Genomic DNA, 21,047 nt, shown 5'->3' on the forward strand with positions numbered 1-21,047 from the left:
CTTAACTCATCCATTGTACAATGTGTTCAGTGTACTTTAGATGAGAAAGTACTCGGGCACCATCGTCAAGGTGCAGATAATCTTCTTTCTTGCTGGCTCCTGCATGTATTCAAGCATGCACAGAGAAGATGGTAGTGTAACCCAGGGCCTTTGGTGCTATCTTGTCATTGTAACGAATGTGGCTATTTGAATCCAGAGTATCAGAATCTATGTTATTGATGCAATTTATCTTTCAGTTCATAGTTAGCTCTCTAGATTGCTACTAGTGTCACCCTGTCAAGCAATAGCCAGCATAATTCCAAGAATATTTTTTAAATGCTTACCTGTTACTTTCTGGGGGCATTCAACTAAAATAATCAGATTTCTATGAATTCATTGGTGATTAGAAAATGTTTGTCAATACAAATGCAAAGCATGAAAAGAAAGCAGGAAAAATACAGATAAAGAGAGTCATTAGGTGCTCTTATCTCACCCAGAGCCACTGAATGTATTCCAGCACGAACTACGAGGCAGTCTTTGAGCTTGATTTAAACTTCCGTTCTGTTTTATGTGTATATGTAACAGATTTTTTCTGCTGCCTGACCTCCCGGGTCATCCAACCAAAAGCCCTGGATGACCCGGGAGGTCAGGCAGCTGCTGAAGGAGAGGAACATTGCGTTCAGGTCTGGCAACAGGGATTACTACACCACAGCCCGATCCAACCTGAAGAGAGGCATCAGAGAGGCAAAGGGGGACTATAGGAGGAGGATCGAGGACCATTTGAAGAGTAATACCAGCCGGCAGGTGTGGCAAGGCATCCAGCACCTAACCAACTATAAGATCAATCTCGGAGCTGCGGACGGTGACCTGGAGCTGGCAGAGGAGCTGAATATCTTCTTTGCCCGCTTTGAGACCAGGGTACCGGAGGTATTGGAGCCACAGCAGCAACACGCCACCCATAGCAGCACCACCCTCACCCTGGAAGAGCACGAGGTGAGGCGCATGCTGCAGGCTGTTAACCCGAGGAAGGCGGCGGGTCCTGATGGTGTGCCAGGTCGAATATTGAGGGATTGTGCAGGACAGCTGGCTGGGATCTTCACCAGGATTTTCAACAAATCCCTCGCACAGGCGACTGTCCCACTCTGCCTGAAGTCCTCCACCATAGTCCCCTTGCCTAAGAAGCCCCACATCACCGGCCTGAATGACTACAGACCGGTGGCACTCACCCCAGTGGTAATGAAATGCTTTGAGAAGCTGGTCCGCAGACACATCACAGCAGCCCTGCCCCGCAGCCTGGATCCACACCAGTTTGCCTACAGAGCAAACCGATCCACGGAAGACGCTGTAGCCACAGCACTCCATGCTGCATTAACTCACCTGGAAGAGCATGGTAGCTATGTGCGGATGCTCTTCGTGGATTACTGCTCAGCTTTTAACACCATCCTTCCACACAAACTGGTGGCCAAGCTACAAGACCTGGGGCTTCCATACAGCACCTGCATGTGGATCAATAGCTTCCTCTCGGGCCGTAGACAGAGAGTCAGAGTTGGCCATCACACATCCTCAGCCCTGAGTCTCAGCACTGGCTCACCCCAGGGCTGTGTGCTCAGTCCACTGCTCTACTCTCTCTACACACACGACTGCACTCCTCGCCACCACAGCAACATCTTTGTGAAATTTGCAGATGACACCACAGTGGTGGGGCTCATTTCCAAGGGAGACGAGTCTACGTACAGAGACGAGGTGGAGCAGCTGACGTCATGGTGTAAGGCCAATAACCTCCTCCTCAACACTTCAAAAACCAAAGAACTCATAATAGACTTCAGAAGGAAAAAGGCAGAGATCCAACCACTATTCATAAATGGGGACTGTGTAGAAAGGGTGGCAAGCTTCCGCTTCCTGGGAGTCAATATAGAGGAGAACCTTTCCTGGAGTGTGAACACCTCCGAGCTGCTGAAAAAGGCCCAACAGAGACTGTACTTCCTGAGAATTCTCAGGAGGAATAACATCACACAGAGACTGCTGGTGTCCTTCTACAGAGCCACCATTGAGAGTGTTCTAACTTACTGCATATGCATCTGGTACACTAGCTGCACAGGGGCTCAGAGGAAAGCACTCCAAGGGATCATTAACACCGCCCAAAAGATCACTGGCTGCCCTCTCCCCACACTGGAAGTTCTACACAACGCCCACTGTTTTAAAAAGGCCCAAAACATCATAAAAGACACCTCACATCCTGGCCACTCCCTGTTCGAACTGTTGCCCTCAGGCAGACGGTACAGGGCAATCAGAGCAAGGACTAATAGACTCAAACACAGCTGTTATCCAACTGCAATAACACATCTGAATACTACAAAAAAAATGTCCATCACGCCACTCTTGTGTTAATCTATGCACGGTCTGAAGCATGTGTGTGGGAATGTATGTGAATGTTTTACTGTTATATCTTATTAGTATTTTAAGTATTCTATCTATTTTATTTATTGAATTTTATTGTTTTATTTATATTTTGATATTGCTAGGGATGATGCAATGATCGGGGACCATTCTTAATTTCGTTGTTCTCATGACAATGACAATAAAGTTTCTGATGATCTGATGATCTGATATGACAACTGTGCAACCAACCATCTAAAATTCCAGTGATCTTTTATTGTGCCCCAGGTGAAGCTAACTTTGTTCTGTCCTAGGGCTGCTCAATTAATTGAATTTTAATCACGATTACGATCTGGGCTTTCAACGATCATTAAAAATGACTGAGCCGATTATTAGCACCTCCCGCATGCTTTACTCTCGCGCTGCTCCGTGTGGCAAATCAAGCGCACCTCTCTGCATTTCGAACAGGCGTCACAACAATTAAGAGGACCCCAGGGAAGATCGGAAAGCTCGGAAAGCTAAGCAGAAGTTATTTGGAGAGGAGAGTGACTGCCGTTGGTTGAAAAGAGAGGTAAAAAAAAAAAAAAACTTCAGTGGTGTGGAAACATTATGGGTTCGCGGAGTCAGACGTGGATCAAGTAGACATAGTGTGCAAACGGTGTCGTAGCTGCACCACAGAGCAACACTGCAAAGTTCACTAAACATAGATGTTTACATTTTTCATTTATTTCTTATATTGCAAACATTTGCACTGTTATCAGTATTTGCACACTGTTTTATATTATTTTTTAAAGTCATTATTCAATACATTGTTATTGTTAACCTTTTAAAGCCGGTCAGAGCGGCATGCTCCGTTTTGTGTAACTATTTTTAAATCCCTGTAGAACCTGAACCATGTAAGCTAGCGCAATAATTTTTTTTGCATATGAAACTTACATCTTATGCCATCAGCTTGCCCCAGGTCATGATTTCCTTCCACATAAAGCTTTGCAAAAATTGCATAAAAACCGCTTGCAGGAAAACATAATATTCCAGAAACACGCTTTGCCGATCCGATCAGCTGTTCGTAACACTTCCCACAGTGAAACAGACGTCAGCTCAAACTATCGCATGTCCACCATTTCCTGTCCGAAACTGGAAGTGACGCCATATTTGCGGAAAATGTAGTTTTTTACTTGTAGGCCTTAAAAGCCTATACTGGTGTTTTTATAAGTCATGTTTGACTTTTCTGAATAGTTTCTGGGATGCTTAGAACTCAAATTGCACTGCTGGAAATAGTTTATTTTGATGCACCTGCTGTTTTCTTTGCAAATTTGCATCATAGGATTGTTTTTTCGTTTTTCCTGCAGTATATAAAAATTGGTGTATCTCCAAAATAAAACTATGAAGACACTCAAAATAAATTTCCTGTTGTTGTAAACTATTTTTTGCAACTTTTTTGTATTTAAAGTTTTGAGGGATAAACCTCTTAAATTTCCTCAAGTAGAAATATATGTAAAAAAAAAACTAAAACGATTTTCAATTTTTTTGTAGTTTATTGCACTTTTTTGTAATTAATGTAGTTACTATGGACTTAATGCATACATATTATTAAAATATGGGCTATAACAGTTGTATTGATGTATAGCAACTTGAAATGCTCCCACTAATGGCACTACAACATGCTCGAGTCTTTCCTCCAACTCGGGCCACCTCGCCTTATGTCCGCGGAAACTCAGCTGCGTTTTCTTGAACTGCCGGAGCTTGTTTTCTAGCTTCCTCCATTTGCGAACCATCGATTCGTTAATCTTAAATTCTCTTGCCGCTGCTCGATTTCCATGTTCCTCCGCATAGCTGATGGCCTTCAGTTTAAACTGTGCTTCATAAGCGTGTCTCTTTGCCATTTTCAGGGTTGTTAAAACAACGATGTTCCACATAATGCACATACCTGTCCTTTTATACAGGTATGTGCGATTGTCCGGTATATACGATCAACGCCCACACTTCACCCTTTAGCGTTCTCATGGTGTTCTCTACTACGTCCTCCTTACAACACACAGGGCGCACTGCGCTATAGGGCGCACCGTACTTTTTGAAGAAAATCTAAGACTTTTAAGTGCGCCTTATGGTCGTGAAAATACGGTAAGACGAGTAGGAATAGGTGTGCTTCAAAATTTTGAGTGAGATAAGTACTCGTGTTGAGCTTATGTTTGTAGAATTTCAAAGAGACCGACAAACTGCAGTACTGATACAGAATGTATGTCTGATAAGGGTCTTTCATTATGGCTTCCGTTGTAGCAGGACCTGATAATGAAATCATTTCAGAGGATAAATTGCTTTTGTAAAGAACAAGAAAGGTTAATGTGAGCGTTTGCAGGCTTTGTGACTAAGTCGTGTGTTCCCCGCTGTTACACATCAATTCTGAAAGTAGCAAAACTCATATTTGTACAAGTAACCAATCTACTTAATGGCTATTGTTATCTGGGAGAGGAGGATCACTCCAAATTGATTTGATTGAATGAAGGGGTTTCAGAACAGCCTTACACCTCATCCCCACGAGTGAGCTCCACCCCTGACAGCTTTGTTCTGCTCCCAGTTATCTACCCTTAAGCTTCCATTTTTGGCACATTGATAGCAACTCCATCCTCCATTCAGAACAGCAGTCACTCCACTGTTCCCTAAGAGCTCATGTTCTCTCTTTTTGCCTTGCTCATTCACAGCTGCTATTCAATTTTTCATTATAATCTTCTGACTGTCTCTCTTATAGGTGTAAAATGTGCTTTCGGTTTATTCCATGAGCTACGTATTTTCGCTCAAAGAAACACAGAAAATGAACTGGGGTTGTCAGGTTACCAGCAGACTTGTGAAAGTCGTTCATCCAACCAAAAGTAGTCCAGCAAATAATCCCTTGATGAAAATATCTCTTTGCCTTACTTTTGAATATTTTCATAGGTTGTTCAAAATCTTTGTGACTGTGAGACTGTATCTTTGGATGGATCTACAGGAGCTTACACGCCATGAGTTCATTTCAGTTTAAATAAAAGATGAGAAACAAGCAAAAACAATATTTTTCCATAGTTTACCTCTCTTAATTGTTGTCAACAAGATTATTGTTTACATTAGAACAAAACCTGTGTAATACCCCATAAACTACTGGTTACTATGTTTAACAAGGGTTATTCAATCAGATAGAGTTAGAGCGTTTCTCAAGCTCTACAATCTGTGGCGGAATAATCCATATTTAATGCTTTATTGAGCATTTGGGGCAGCAGAATTGTGTATGTGGGACCGTAAATGTTCGTGGTAATGAAGGGACACATTACCCATAAAAGCTGTTTGGCTCATTGATGTATTTTAATAGTTCCTGGACAACAATGGAGCCCATTTAGCACTGAAGAGTAAGACAGACTTTTTACTAGTTGTGCATTCTTTCAGTTTGGTGGTTGATAATACAGATTAACCCAGTATCCGACAGCTTTTGTCATCCACCATACAGTAACCCATGCTACAGTGCAGATTTAAACAAGTCTTTATCACTTAACACGCACGTTTCCAGAAAGCTCTTCTCCTTTTAAGCTCCACATATCTGCAGGCAGTGCATTTTGACTCTTTATCTCCCTTTTCTCTCTCAGTTTTTGTCTCTCTCTCTTTTCCCCGCCATTTGAACCCGGTTACATTTATTAATATTAAAAAGGATGGTTGGTCCTCAGGGCTTCCTCCCTCCGTCCCAGTCTCTGTCTCTCTACTCTCATTACCTGTCTTAGTCTTTGTGTCCTTTTTTTCTTTATTAGTCGATTGTACGGACTGTGTGTGTGTGTGTGACATCACCCACTGGTTTCACTGATTTCCACAGTTTTCCTTTTTAAATAGTCTTTTGTCTTTTAACATTCCTACGATGATTTTAAGGGATGTCAACGGTTCAAAAGCTCAGACTGATACCTGAGACCAAAAGGCTAAGTAGTATGATATAAATGACAGAAATGCATCAAAACTTAGTCCTTGTTCTGTGCTGCCACTTAACCCTTTTTATGTTCAAGAGGAATTTGTTGCCACAAGCAAAGCTGTATCCTTAGTGTATATTTGTAGTCCAGTTGCTAGCAAATCCTGAAAAATGCCTGTGACATGTGAACTAAAAGATATTGAGAGAACTGAAGTTTGTGGTGTATGAGTTGAACTCATGGCCTGTAGAGATTTGGTGAAAAGCTTTAGTTTTTTCCAAATAATTTTAGGATTTAGGATGTTCTTCATCTTTGGTTTGTTAACAAATGTGTTAACGTTGTAACATCCTAACATGGTGAGCATGTTAAACATACATATTAGCATGCTGACAGCAATTAGCTTAAAACATCAATATGCTTAAGTACAGCTGCATAGAAGCATTAGCTTAGCCACTGACTTAAGCCATTCGGATGAGATTTATTTCTCTGGGGGTGGCGCCATGGTCAATAACTTTAATCCAGTATGTCTAGAATCATTTTTTATTTCTGCCAAACCAAAATGAACTCTGTTTATTTAGAAAATATGATGCTCCTCCTGTATTTCATAACCAGTCTAGAGCAGCATATTTGTGTTTTAAAGATCTCTAAACTATTTCCGTGGGATAATCTTTTTGGATTTTATCTGTCTGTTGGGAATCTCTACTTGTGCTAAAATAGCAGAAATTTGAGGAAAAGTTTTATTTGACCTACTTGAAAATCAATATAACAATCAAATGAATTTAAAGCCGCCAGCTGTTGCAGAGGCAGTTCTGTGTATTCATACATATTTTCACCAATATAAGTATGTTTGTAACTTACCCATGGGCATACAGAAAAGTATGAATGGCTTACTTTGATACTGTGAAATACTTGGGTGCGTAACTGTTCAAGCAGGTTCTTTTGTTCTATGATTTCTATATTTGCCTTTATTTATTTTTCTCTGGTTCTGTTTTGTCAGCTGTCCATTTCTATAATAAATTTCAGCTTAGATTGAAATTGAAACAATGAAGTGTTAATGTTTAGTCTTTTTTGTATTTACATCATAGCACTTCAAGATTAAAAGAGACCTGGACCGACATGATGTAATCTAACACAGTTGACAATCTGGATTTTAGATGCAATGAAACTACAGGAGTCCTGACTAATAGCTGCCACCATTATTTAAATCCCATACACAACACAATAGACATATTCCACTTTTTAGACCCAAGTAATTATTTGTTTCCTACAGAGCTTGATGTGTTTCCTGACATACAGTGGGTGTCTGTGTGTCACACACAGACCTACTTACACAAACAAACAAAGCTTGGTGATATAACCGTGTGCGGATATGTGCCAAGCAGGGGTCAGGATTGCACTCCGCAGGTCAGGGCTGCCACATCTGTCACTCCACTTCTCCCCAGAATATGGTCAGAGAGGGATGGAAGAATGGATGAGGCTGGAGAGAGAGGAGAACAGACTGTAAGAAGGGAAGGGTGGGGGGATAGCAGTAGAGGCTGTCAGGAACAGCTCCCAGGTGTTAATCAGTGTGCATGAATTTTAAAATAGAGTGCAATTGGAGAAAGTTATATAAATAAGTTTTCTGATCTAAATTTTGTGGACCAAAACTTCAATCATTCAATTTTTTTTCTTTACCCATTTAGCTGGGTCTTAGCTTAGATGACTTGATTACTTTTTAGAGCAAAATGACAGCTGTTTCACACTCTGAATTGTCATTAAGCCTGGAGATGAAAAGCATTATGACAGTTAGTGATAAGCCCTGGGGCGAGAGAAAGACTTTGTGTGCATGTGTCAAAATTACAGTTGATTTAGTAATGTCATCTAAGGCTCTGTATGCCTGTGAGCATGTGCGCATCCTTTCCCTATCTGTCAATTGCATTGCTAACACATGTTGCCCCCATCTGGCTGCCTTAAACATCAGCTATCATTACCATATTTCCAGTCCCATTCTTTGTCCAGCTTGTTCTGTTCTGGATAGTAGTAATCATGTGACTACAGAGGATTATCTGATAGAGAGCAAAACTCTTCTGATTATCTGAACATCTAATCCTACAAGAGTCTTGGGTTTACAATGATCCTGCATTACATGTTGAGATAATACAACAAAGCCTAATTTATCACTGACACGTGCTTTGGTTAAAGTGAACACTGAAGCCAAAAGATTTATTACAAACATCTACTGGTAGTCAAATTCCTCACCCTTGGCTAATTAACCCGTAGCAACCATATAAAGTTCAGAATTGTTCCCTCCCAGGTGCAATATTTCAGAAAACATGCTTGTTTCATCATGACATCATCATATTGTTTTTAATTACATGTTACTATGTGCTGCTACATTATAAACCTTGGATATGGCAGTTATCATAGCCACATGGCAATTTGACAAGAATCAAAGAAAATTTTCATGCTCTTGTTTTTTAAAAAACACCTTTTAAAATGAACAGTCTAACTTTTAGAGGTTAAACGTTTCAGACAGCAGGGATCCTGCAGTACAGGTATTGCAAAATTAAAAAAATATGGAAAAAAGAGGAAAATTGTTCTCTTACACAGGAATGTTCAATTTAGTTGTTTAAGGAGCTTGGAAAGATAAGCGTCTGGACTTCTTTAAGTTTCCTTTAAGACGTTTCACCTTCTCATCCGAGAAGTTTCTTCAGTTCTAAGAGCAACTGGTGGAGAGTCCCTGATTTTAAGCCCTATGGGAGAGTCCCCAAGAGGGTCATGGACCTCCGATTGATCCTCTACCTAATCACACGAGCCAAGGTGTGAAAACCGGCATGGGTCACAATCAGCCAAGGTTTTGCGTGTACCCATTGTGAAGCCTAGCCCCATCCTATCATGTGATTTACTGAGGGCTAGGTTTCACAATGATCCTCTATGAGCAAACACTTTGGCAAAAGCGGGAAGGAAAAACTCCCTTTTAACAGGAAGAAACCTCTTGGAGAACCAGGCTCAGGGATGGCTGGCCATCTGCCGCAACTGGTTGGGGGTGAGGGGAGGAAGACAGGACGAAGACACGCTGTGGAAGAGAGCCAGAGATTAATAATGACTAATGATTAAATGCAGAGAGGTGTACGATGAAATATTGTGTCATAATAAAAGGCATAAAACTACTTCACTTCTAGAAAGACTTTGATTTTTAAAATTCACAGTACAGTTTAATGCAACTACAAGGTAGAATATGCAAGTATATCATTACAGTGCTAAATGAGATCAGACACAACAGACTTCTAAGTGCTTAAAGTATGCCGTGTCTTTTTAATCAGAGTATATCATTGAGTCAATTAAATGTTTGAGATATTCCCATTGGACCAGTTTTATTTGATACCTTTTTTTAAAGTGTGAAATCTTTATGTTAAATCTTCTTTTTTAAAAAAGAAAAAAAAAAACTTGGCTTATCTTTGTCTAATGTTACTATTATTGTTTGATGACCTGAAACATTCAAGTATGACAAGAAGAGAAGAAGAAATCAGGAAGGGGCAAAGACTTTTATCACAGCACTGTTCATTAATGGAAACCAAATCAAATGAAGCTCAGTCTCGCCACTTCAGTCAAGTATCTACTCTTTTATTTCCAAGTGTATATGCTCGAGCACAGAGGGAGAAAAAATGGTTCCATGTGGTCTGCACTGTATATTGGGTATGAGGGGACATCAGTGATGCCTTTCAGCATTCAGTTCCAGTTCATTAGAGGACCAATGAAACACAAGCCTTTGTGCCCTAGTGAATGTCAAAAGTGTTTTATTCCTTTACAGTTCAGTTAACAGAGTTAGTGATTTTTTTCCTCACTAATTGTTTTGATTTTAGCTTTATTATTAACTTTGTATTGTGGCTTTGATTCACTTATTAGGTACAGGCAACAAAAACGTCTTGGCTAGGTTTGGCACTAAAGTATTAGGGCAGCTTTAGGCAAAGAAAACTATATTGCCAGGTTAATACACTAAAAAAGAGTTACGTTTAGGTGCTGAAAATGACTTGGTTACTTTTAGGAAAACATTGAAACACCCCTTCCATTCATCTCACTCGGAACACACGCCAAATCTACCCAAATAACTGACACCCTGGGAATGAGAATGAGCTTAATACTCAGCATTCACACAATAAACACAGACTCAATTACAGGATCCTTATATTTACAATGTTAATTAATGCTGTTATTATGTTATCAACAGAAAATTCAACAACCATCATGAAAATATTTTAAGTGTAAAAGTAAGATGTACTACTTTATTCCGGGGAGGTATATTTCTGTTGCAAGGCTCAGCTTAGCCTGTGGGTCTGCCAAGTTCTGGTATTGTAAATTATGTGCAATAAAAACGATGGAGAGAACTTTTGAGTCACTTTTAAGAAGTCCATTTCTCCGCCTTACTTGTACTTGCAGATAATAACCTGGAGACTTTAATGAAAGTTCTTTTTTTAGTTGGATTTTAATGAAGCCATATGTAAATTTAAATCTCCCTAAACTCCACCAGCACTTCTGTCCCATCATAATGAAGCTCATCTGCTCCCTTTCTTTCTGTTTTTATGGTTTGATCTTGTGCCTGCATGTGCACAGGCATGCACAGGCGCTCACACAATAATTGCTTTCTTTTTTCCCTCTCGTTCCAACACTAGTTCCATCCTTCTGGGGTCTGGTGAACTCAGCCTGGAACCTGTGTGCCATTGGGAAAAGGCAGTCTCCCATCGACATCGAAACCAGTCACATGATTTTTGACCCGTACCTGACCCCTCTCAGGCTCAATACAGGAGGACATAAGGTAAGGGTCACCAAATGAAAATGCTTCCTAATGGTTTTCACGTAGCGATCGAGGAGCTTTAGCTCATGTTTTGAGACAAAACTCATCAAATGTCGAGACACAAGCAGGACTGTCCTTCTGTGACAGTCGCTGGGCTTTAATTCATCAGGGTGAAAGAACACAGACCAGGACACTACCTCTAAATCAAGAAGCAGAGAAACTTTGGTCAGAGACAATGATTCATCTATATCCAAAGGCTTTGAAATTCCCAGCTGCATTTTGCTGCACCAAGGCTCAGGAGGCATTACAATTTTAGCCCTTTACACAGCAATCACAGTTAATCTTTGGAGGAAAAATCCTCTTTAAAGCACCTAAAATCACAGTTAAACACAGCTTGTGGGATGTTGTACTTTTCATCCTGGATTCATTATGACAGTTTGGAAATGTATTTTAGTTATTGGCCATAATAATGTCAGTGTGGGGAAAAGGGGTCTGGCTACAAGAGTGCAAATTTAACTTTGTCACAAATTTAGAGTGGGCAAGACTTCCAACACCCTGCCTCAGGTGGGGGTTAGCTGGTGGTTCAGGGGCTGGACTGGCCTTGTCCCGGGGTCGCAGCTGGCCTTGGAGGTGGGTTGGGGGGTGGTCAATCTGCCTGCACGTCGGATTGATGAGGACGGGTGTGAACCTTTCTGCATTTTAGAAATTTAAGGTTCTGTCTGAAGGCGGAACAAGGACATATTTTGTAAAAGCAGCTGACAGAAACCGAGAAAGGGCTTATGTGTTAATACATAAGCCCTAGGCTATTTTTTATAGAAATTTGACCTGAAATTTCCCATTCAGTCATCATGAACAGTTACAGAACTGTAAGTACAAACTGCACAACTACGGGGCAAAATTGTTCCCAGTTAAACCTGTAAATTAGAGTGAAAATACAAGCCAGCCGTGGTGATGCTTCTAAATCTGTTCTGAAAAATTCTCACCTGTAACTCCACCAAATGTAATACATCAGAAATGAAAGCACAATAAATGCTGCATTCATTTCAGTCGGAGTAATACCAGACTACTTTTTCACTTCAGTGTGCCACACTCTGAAACCCTCAAATAACAGCAGCTGGTTGCAGTTTAATAACAGAAAAGGCTCACTCCTGCTACAGGGACCACTGGGGTTGAAAGGGATACGGACTGTATTTGAGTTGCAGTGCAGGAAATTTAGGCTGGGACAACAAACCCCCATAAGGCCAGATAGTGAATTTTTCTTAAACTTCCCTCCTTGTGATTCGTAAAAAGAGGCCAAGACTTGACAAATGAGATGTTTATAGCAGAACATTGTTACAGTTGCCACTGTGAATGACATACAAGTAGCTATTCGGGGGCAATAAAGAGAGTAATGTGAGGTCATCAAAAGGTATTGAGAAGCAGGACAACAATTTAACTCCTCGTTTAAATTAGTCCAATTTGCCCATAGACAGGTTGCTATGGTAACTCAGAAAACCATTATAGTTAAAAACTGGGGGAAAAAAGCAATCTTAAATGATAGTGTGTAATGACAAAATAAACTAAACTAAAATATCAAATACTGAATACTGAAGGTATTTAGTTTTAGTCTTCATCAGCCAAATTTGTCATTACATTAGAAATAAGGAAGCTTTTGCGCTCCCAAAATGTTCATGTTAGCTGAAAGAGGCAGCTCAGCATGATCCAGCCTATGGTAATCTGTTATTACTGGATAAAAGTGGACGGTTTTCAGCTGTAAGAACATGAACTTTTGAAAGCTCATGTTCAAGGTCATCTACTCAGATATGTTGGGATAGACAGAAAGCATTAACTTGACTTTTAAACTTACCTGAATTTTCTGTCAAGGTTGGTGTTGAGAGCTTGGTCTCCAGCTATAACTGAGCAGTTTTCAGTTTCTTTGCCTTTGGGCAAAGAAGGTTCTGGCAGGTTCTCCCAGAAACAACACTGGGGGAACAATGCCTTTATTTCAACATTCATTGGATTGCACACTGTGAATTCATCCCTCGGGGAAACTGTCAACATGCAGGTCTACTGTAGTATCCTGAGGGATCTGAGGGATAAATATTCAGAGAAAACCTTTTGAATTGTGATTTAAAGGAACTTCTGAAAATCTAATAACTGGAGCTACACGAGGTTCACGAGAAAGTATCTTGAATGTGAGATTAGCCAGATTTCAAACATGTAAGGATTGTAATATTTATAGGCCTGTTCTCAGAACTATTTGACATTAACATTGTTCCTTATTCTTAAAAACAAAACAAAAACACAACTTTTTAGCTGCATATATATGAATACAGGGTAATAAGATACATTAGCCAACATAACACGTGTAACTTATGAGCAAATCCTTAAATAAGCAAAGAAAGTACATTGCACAAATCATAGGTGATGAACTATGAATTTTACAAATTTCTCTTGCTTTAACCTGTAATGTAATTATATTTGACATCTACATCGTTGGTTTTCACTTTTCCCTTGAAAGCAGTTCACTACCAGCATTCATTAAATAATTGTTCTTGTGGGACTTGCATATTTCCTTTATTTTCAATAATCCATCCTGAAAATGAGTCCGACTTCAAACGTAATGTACATTTTTAACATATCTTCCTTTGATTCAGGACGTAGTCTGTTCTGAATCATAAGTCATTATTTCACAACATAATGTCTTTATGAAAATTTCACTGCCAAAGGCTGCTTTGATCTTGAACAATATGGTGCTTTGCTGTTAGATTTCATTGTTCCCTTCCAAAATCCAGATGCTTTGCTAGCTCAAAATGGATTTAATGTTTTCTAAGGTTTGATGTGATGATGACTGTGGGTGATTCATATCCACAGTTTAATGTCTGAATACTGACTGCCTTCAAGCTTTCTCTCGGAGCACATGACACACATTTGTTTACTTTAGGAATAATGATCATTTTCCTCTGGAACTTTCAAACTTGAGAAATGCTGAATAATAATAATAATAATAATAATAATAATGATGGTATTCTATGTATGTCCATATGATTGGACAAATGAAATATGTCTATAAACTACTGAGGTTACCAATGGGTGTAACTTGTTTATGGTTTAAACTGATTAAAATACTTACTTCAAATAAAAAGCTTTGTTTCTTTTTCTGTATGTAGAAACTGCACGATCGAGGCTAAATGGGATGCTTAATTACAAGATGCTGAATCCTGCCCATTGATTACATGTTTTTTTTTTTCTCTGTGGCACTACTTGGACTTGGTACTTAAACACTGCTTTTTTTTTTTTTTTTTTTTTGTGTCCCGTTTGGATCTTTAGCCATCAGAATTGTTGTCTTAAGGCCAAGAAAGATGCCGGATTTATTTTACCAAGTGGATCATCATGGCCTTGCCATATTGGTCCATTTGATTGACCTTTATTATAATTATGAATTTATTTTATTTTCAGTTGCTACAAACGGGACAGACATGTCTGGGGGATAGGACAGGGGGAAAGAATGAAAGAAAGAGAGGGAGAGAAAGAAAACCAAAGGGGAGAAGAGACGGTGAGAAGGGGGGGAAGAAAGAAAAAACAAAAAAACAAAACACCCGGGTCACCTGTATGGAGAAAAAAAACAGAAGAGAAAGCAAACAACAAAGAGCAACATAATAAAAAAAACAGCACCATCACAATAAACTAGCTAGCAGTAGATATCAGTAGATACTAAATAATAAACAATATTGTGCAGCACGCAAGATAGACAGTACACAATATGCTTTGAGGCAGCAGCCAAGAAAGCTGTAGTCCACGTCTGTGCATACCCGTGTGTACACCTGTGTGCATACCTGTGTGGATCAGCATGCTTGTATTCCAAAGGTTTCTCCATGTAACGATCTGCTAGAGGGTGTGGGGGGGCCATAGCCCCGTCCTCCAGGGTATGAAGCAGGTATGGAGGAGATCAAAACTCCAGACATCCAGAGGCCCCCAGAACACAAGAGACCAAGGAAGACCAACAGAGGGGCAGCCGCGCCACTGTCCCAGTAAGAGCTGAGGAGAGTCCCAGATGAGGGCTCACTCAGCAGCCGCGGAGCAGAAGCCAGGGGGAGTTGCAGTGACGCGTCCGTGAGCTCCGCCGGCAGCCAGCCGTGCCTGAGTGACCGAGCCCCAGGCTGAGAGGCCGGGGGCACCCCACCTCCGAAGTGGCCCGAGCGAGCCCCAGGCTCCAGGCCCCGATAAGCGGCCGCCAAGGAGTGAGCCGGTGTGTACCCGGACGCCCACCCCCAGACACAGTACTTAAACACTGCTGATATAATATTTTTAAACATATATCCATGTAGCTTGTTTCTTTATTAGCTCGCCCATCATGTTCCCTTTTAAAGAAGCTTTTGTAGGTGTTCTTTGAAACCTCCAGAAAATATCAAAGTCAGCATATTTGTGTTGTTCCCAGACACTTTCCAGAAGAAGACTCTTTTCCACCACAGAAACCAGGGTTTAAATCAAGAATAAGGATACAGCATTAGCCCCAAGCGGCAGCCTCTGACAAGTATTATTTTCTGAAGGATGATTTTTGGTTATTGTGCCCCAGCATGGCTAAAGGTTAAAAAGGAATGGATATGTGGAATCCAAATTCTGCCAAGATTTTTGTACTTGAACGCAGGCATTCCAGATTGGGCTGACATTCTTGTGCGTACCAAATACTTCAGGAACCTCAGGAGATGTTATTACATATGGCTTAAACATACACTAATTTAAAATTCTGTGGTTTAAAGATCAGGACAAGTGTGACGTACAGAAACATAGATGGATGTTGCCGTGGAGACGTCAGTTACTGACGCGTGTACCTCCAGTTTTGAAGGTGCTAATGGATTTTTTGTCTGTTGTCATTTTCAAGCTTTAAAGCAAAACGTGATTAGCAGGCGGTGAATCTGACTACAAAGCTGTTTGTCTGTAATACCTGCTCCTGCTAATCTTCCACCCTAAAGCATATCTTGCTTTACGTATTTGTTTTAAATGAAGCCTTACTGTAATTTACAAATTGGAATTATCATGTTTCATTGATGAAATCGAATCTATATTCAGTCTGTGTACAAAAAATGAATTAATGTACTAGTTATGGCAATGCTGCACACTAATGTTAAATATAATTAAATGGAGTGATGACACATCTTGACACATATAGATGTAAACTGCATATATATGAAGGTGAGATGCTTATGCTTGTCTACTCTTGGATATTTTGCTTAAAAGCATGTTAGACTAATTTATTTGATAAACATTGATCACTTCAGATTCATTATGCTTGGGTCATGGCAGAAAACCTCTGTGTGCACTTGCATCTTTCTGTGCACTTATACTGGAGTTAGCAGTCCGATAGCTGCTGCTGATACTTGGGACGGGCTAAATTCAGAGAAGAGGTTTCCCTGCAGGGATCAATAATGACACCCTGATCATATTTTTTAGGATCAGTGAGCATTACAGTGGTTATGCTCTGTGTAATCTATTACCTATTAAATACATTTTCATATTTGCACAATGACAATTTTAGTCTCTGATTTTTCTGTGCAAAACACTTTTTTTTGGGATGTTTAAATTTACACTTATACCTGCATTACAGTGTATTTTATGTTTGTTACTGTATGTGTCACCCTCCTAAGTCTTTCAAAGACTGTAGGCGAGTGGAGACAGATAGAGGGATGATTACACTCTTAATACAACAAGTGTAACAGAGAGTGCCCACTTCATCTGGTAAATAGCAAAGCCAGGCCACTCATCCACTTAGCTCTTACATTATCACTAGTCTCTTATCTGAGGTTTGTGTATTGACAGCAGTGATACTTAATCCTGCAAGTTTTAAAATCAAGCTTTCAAGCCCCTGTCAGCTTAGTGCAAATTGTTCCCTTTGGAATTTGCTCTGTGTTTAAAGTTATTATGTGTAAATTCTGAACAGGATCGTACACTGTTTAAATCTGAACTAAGCATGCGTTACGTCTCTTGGGTCCTTTTGTTTCATTTCTGTTTATTTCAATTTATAGTGATTAACATTTCACTATAGGACACAGAGAAATCTTAAAGAAACATTAACCCCATAATGCTCTATTTAAAAGGTCTATCCTTATAATTCCCCATGAGACTTGCTCATTGTGATGAGGGCTAAGAAGTGTCACTGGGTTGAGCCCCCATGTTATTCCCAGAGGGAGCAGTGTCAACCACTAATCACAGTCACTGTGACACGCTGTGGTTCAGACAAATATGATATGAGATCAGATGACTGACAGTAGTAGCTCAGGCTCTGCTAATCCAAAGCACCAGGGAATGTAGGTCGTCTGGGCTAATGAAATATCAGGATTACTGAATCACTGTGCCAGGGCTCATCTGAAATAAATTTGTTGGAGTTTTTGTTAATATGCATGCAAATGCGCATATCAGTCCCTTCGTGATCTAATTTGTGACAAAAATAGAGCTTTTTATTGTGTGTTTTCTTTTTTCTCTTCTTTTTAACACAGGCAAGTGATTGAAACTATGACAAAGCACACAGCTAATCGTGCAAATATCCTCTACAATTATTGATCAAAAAGGAAAAATCTTTTTTATTGCCCTATCTTGCCCAGAAATAAACAAGAAGTGGAACCCTGAGATACAAGGACACATCATAAACTACGGGAAAGGGAAAATAATAATGAGCAGAAGTGCCATGGGGGTGGATGAGCGATACTACTCTGTCTTACCTGTCTGTCAGGTAACTACTTCTTAAAGTGCTTGCTTAAAGTGGCAGTGGTAAGCTTTTCATTCAGATTTATTACTTTCTGTCTTCTTAAGCGTTACCACCAACTACAAGGAGCAAAGCAGGACGTTCATTGTTTGTTTGTTGTTCCATTTTCCTGGGACATTTTTTACCTCGTTGTAGACAGACGTATATAGACAGAGTGAGTCTCATGGAACTAATCTAAATGTCAGTGTTGCTTTTTTCCTGTACAATCTGCAATCACTGTTTATTCTAACTGAACTTGAATAAAAAAGGAGTCCTCATTAAGTTGTGCAGGTTCAGCATTTTATATAACTGGGTCACTAGCATTCAATTAATGGCCTATCATCCCTCATGGGATAGCTCAGTAGGTAAAGTGGTCGCCCCATGATCGGAAGGTCGGCGGTTCGAATCCACTTAACGGCTACCCTGAGGTACCCCTGAGCAAGGTACCGTCCCTACACACTGCTCCCCGGGCGCCTGCTTAGTGGGCTGCCCACTGCTTCACTGAGTGAATGGGTCAAATGCAGAGAAAAACAAGTAATTTCCCCATGGGGATCAATAAAGTATCCATTATCATTATTATTATTATTATCAATTGTCTAACTTATGTCAAGCACAGGTAATGACTTGTGGACTAAGGCAGGCTCACAAGTTATGCCGATTTTCAAACTAATAAATTAGATTTAAGGACAATATTTCCATCTGAAATGTGCAGGTATGAAGTAGTCTAAAACTGACATTTTCAGCATAATGCAAGTGCCTTGAATGTACTTTCCACCACTCTCTGAAAAACAGCAGCATCCCTTAGGTTGTGAACAGCATTTGGTATGAGCAACAGCTTCTTATTCCAGCGCTGGCGATCCCTCACTAAAACAGGGTGTTATAACGATGTAATATGTTCAGCTTTCTGCTTGAATCGGGGATCAAGACATTAACAGCTTGTGACTGCAGGCTGCAAAAACTCTTAGCACCTTTTAGATCCCTCCGGTGTTGTTGTTCGAAATGGTTTCAGACAAAGTGGTGTGTGTACAGTTAGGTTCCAGGGGGCCTTAATCCACCCATGCATCAAATCCACAATCCATGTTGCTTACCACACTAGGCTTAACAGGACCTGTCCTGTGGGATGGCTTTAGCACACAGATGTTTCATTGCAGGCTCTCTGCTTCCTTATTTAACAGTAGATCAGAATTCTCTGTTCTTTTGTGGCAGCCAGGCCAGCTGTATTATGGGAAAGTCATGCAGGATTTTCTCAGAGCTGCTTGATGAACTGTGAAACCATGTGCTCTGGCTTTCCTACATTTCTGGTGTGGGATGGTTTTAGCACTCGGCAGTGTTCTTTTTCATTCATTTGTTGCAAATAATGTCTTCTTAGATTTCAGTCCTGTGACAGTAGTGATCTGTATCACAGGAAGCTCATGCTGGATTTGTCAGATGACTTCAGACATTTTCAAAGCTGTTGATGGCCTATACTGAGGTTATATGTTATGTGTTATATGCAGTGTTGAGAAGGTTACTTTTAAAATGTATTCCACTACAGGTTACAGAATACATGGTCCAAAATGTAGTTTGTAAGGTATTCCAAATACTTTGGATTACTTGATATATTGTCATGCTTTTTGCAACTGCATGAACGTACTATTGCTGTGTGATTTATTACTATTACTCAAGGCTACTCGCCACCGAGCTAACATTGTTAGCTGGTGTTAGCTGAGGTTAGTTCATAGACTGCAGATTGTTAGACTTGATGGAAAGCATTAACAACCTGCTAGCTGCAAAAATTCATGTGCAGCTCTGAAAGCAACACCAACTAGATTTATAAATCTTTATATAAAATGAGTAACAGTAGGGTGGCCATTAGGTAAGGCTGCACTGTTTGCAGTGATCTCGTATTGAAAACTATTTCTGTATCAGTAATATGTTTTCTTTCTGTCTGTTTCTGTTAGTAATAAATCACACAGCAATAGCACACCGAAGATGTTGAAGTGACACATAACCCAGGTAGGTAGCACAACTACAACAAGGTAGTTGTGGTAGGCTAACATTAGCTTTTAAAAAAGAACTTACTTCCAGATGTTTCCTTAGGTTGGAGTCTTTTGACGCTGAGAGCAGCTCGGCTGCTGGCAAACAGAGTTTGCATTTCACGGTCAGATTTCGCCCATCCCTTTCTTCTTTAAATGTAAAACGGTGTTGGAATTTCCAAGTAAGAAATGCATTCCTGCCCATGCACTGCTGTCTCTGTTGCACTGGTGGGTCCGTTGTGACTGACGACACCAACATTAACAGGACACTTACATTAGAGCTTCTTAATGTGTGTTTTGTTTGGGTTGCCAGCAAAATTACCAAAATTAGATTAAATGGTAACTGTAACGGAATACAGTTACTCATATTTTGTATTTTAAATACGTAGCGCCAGTGCATGTATTCAGTTACTCCACAAGACTGGTTATATGTTCGTACACTAGATTTACTTTGCTCATAAAATAAGGCCACATACAAATTTCTTTTTTAAAAATTTCAGTTTTATTCTGTTTTTAACCATAAAAGTGAATCAGAATGATTTTAAGGTGACAGGCACAAGCTTGCTCTCCTACAGTGTGGATGTCTCCATATGAGCAAACACCTTTATGTGGACCACTGAGAAAACAATAGTTGTATTTGTTGTAGGGGAGAAGCATGGTAGTTACAGCAAAAAGCTCCAAGACTGCAGAATAAAAAAACAAAAAAGAAACAGCACACTTATCCAAAGTGTTTTCTTGTGAGTGACAGCGGCTTAAAAGAAAGAAAAAAAAAACCTGCTTGGGCTACAGTAACCAAGGTAGTGAATGCTGTAGCTCAGGTAAGAAAAAACAGGTTAAACACTAAACAAAGAGTATCAGACCAGAGGAAAAACAGGGAAATGGGCAGATGACATGACCACCTACTGGACAATTATTCATGCAAACACTTTCAAAAAATACATATGGTTTTAACATGGTAAGTATTTAAAAGTGTTGTGTGAGTAACTGAATCTGTGACTCATTACTTTTGGAAAATATGAATATGCATTTAGAGGTGATATGTCTAAACTGGCATATCACCTCTATGAGCTGATAGAGGTGATATGCCAGTTTAGGGGGGATGTGATAAAATCTCTGGTTTAAAAATACAATTCACTTTAACACGGGGAGATGTGACAGTGGAATCTTGAAAAGTTAAAGCATGTGGACCTGTGACAGTGCATCCCAAGACAGTATTGTGTGGCAGAAAGAATCTCTTTGAATTGGTGCTCGGGGCTTTTTGTTGTTGTTGT

General features: G+C 40.0%; 1 protein-coding gene across 1 annotated transcript in view; it reads left to right on the plus strand.

The window, feature by feature from the left end:
* The window catches only part of LOC309704705 (carbonic anhydrase-related protein 10-like), a 170,309-nt gene that overhangs the window by 66,998 nt on the left and 82,264 nt on the right, over positions 1-21,047 (plus strand). The window contains exon 4 of the mRNA XM_082530098.1: positions 10,922-11,064. Within this exon, the coding sequence (XP_082386224.1) occupies positions 10,922-11,064 (143 nt within the window). The remainder of the gene's footprint in view (positions 1-10,921; positions 11,065-21,047) is intronic.

Source organism: Aulonocara stuartgranti, assembly GCF_965226115.1.
Source record: "Aulonocara stuartgranti genome assembly, chromosome: 4".
Lineage (NCBI taxonomy): Eukaryota > Metazoa > Chordata > Actinopteri > Cichliformes > Cichlidae > Aulonocara > Aulonocara stuartgranti.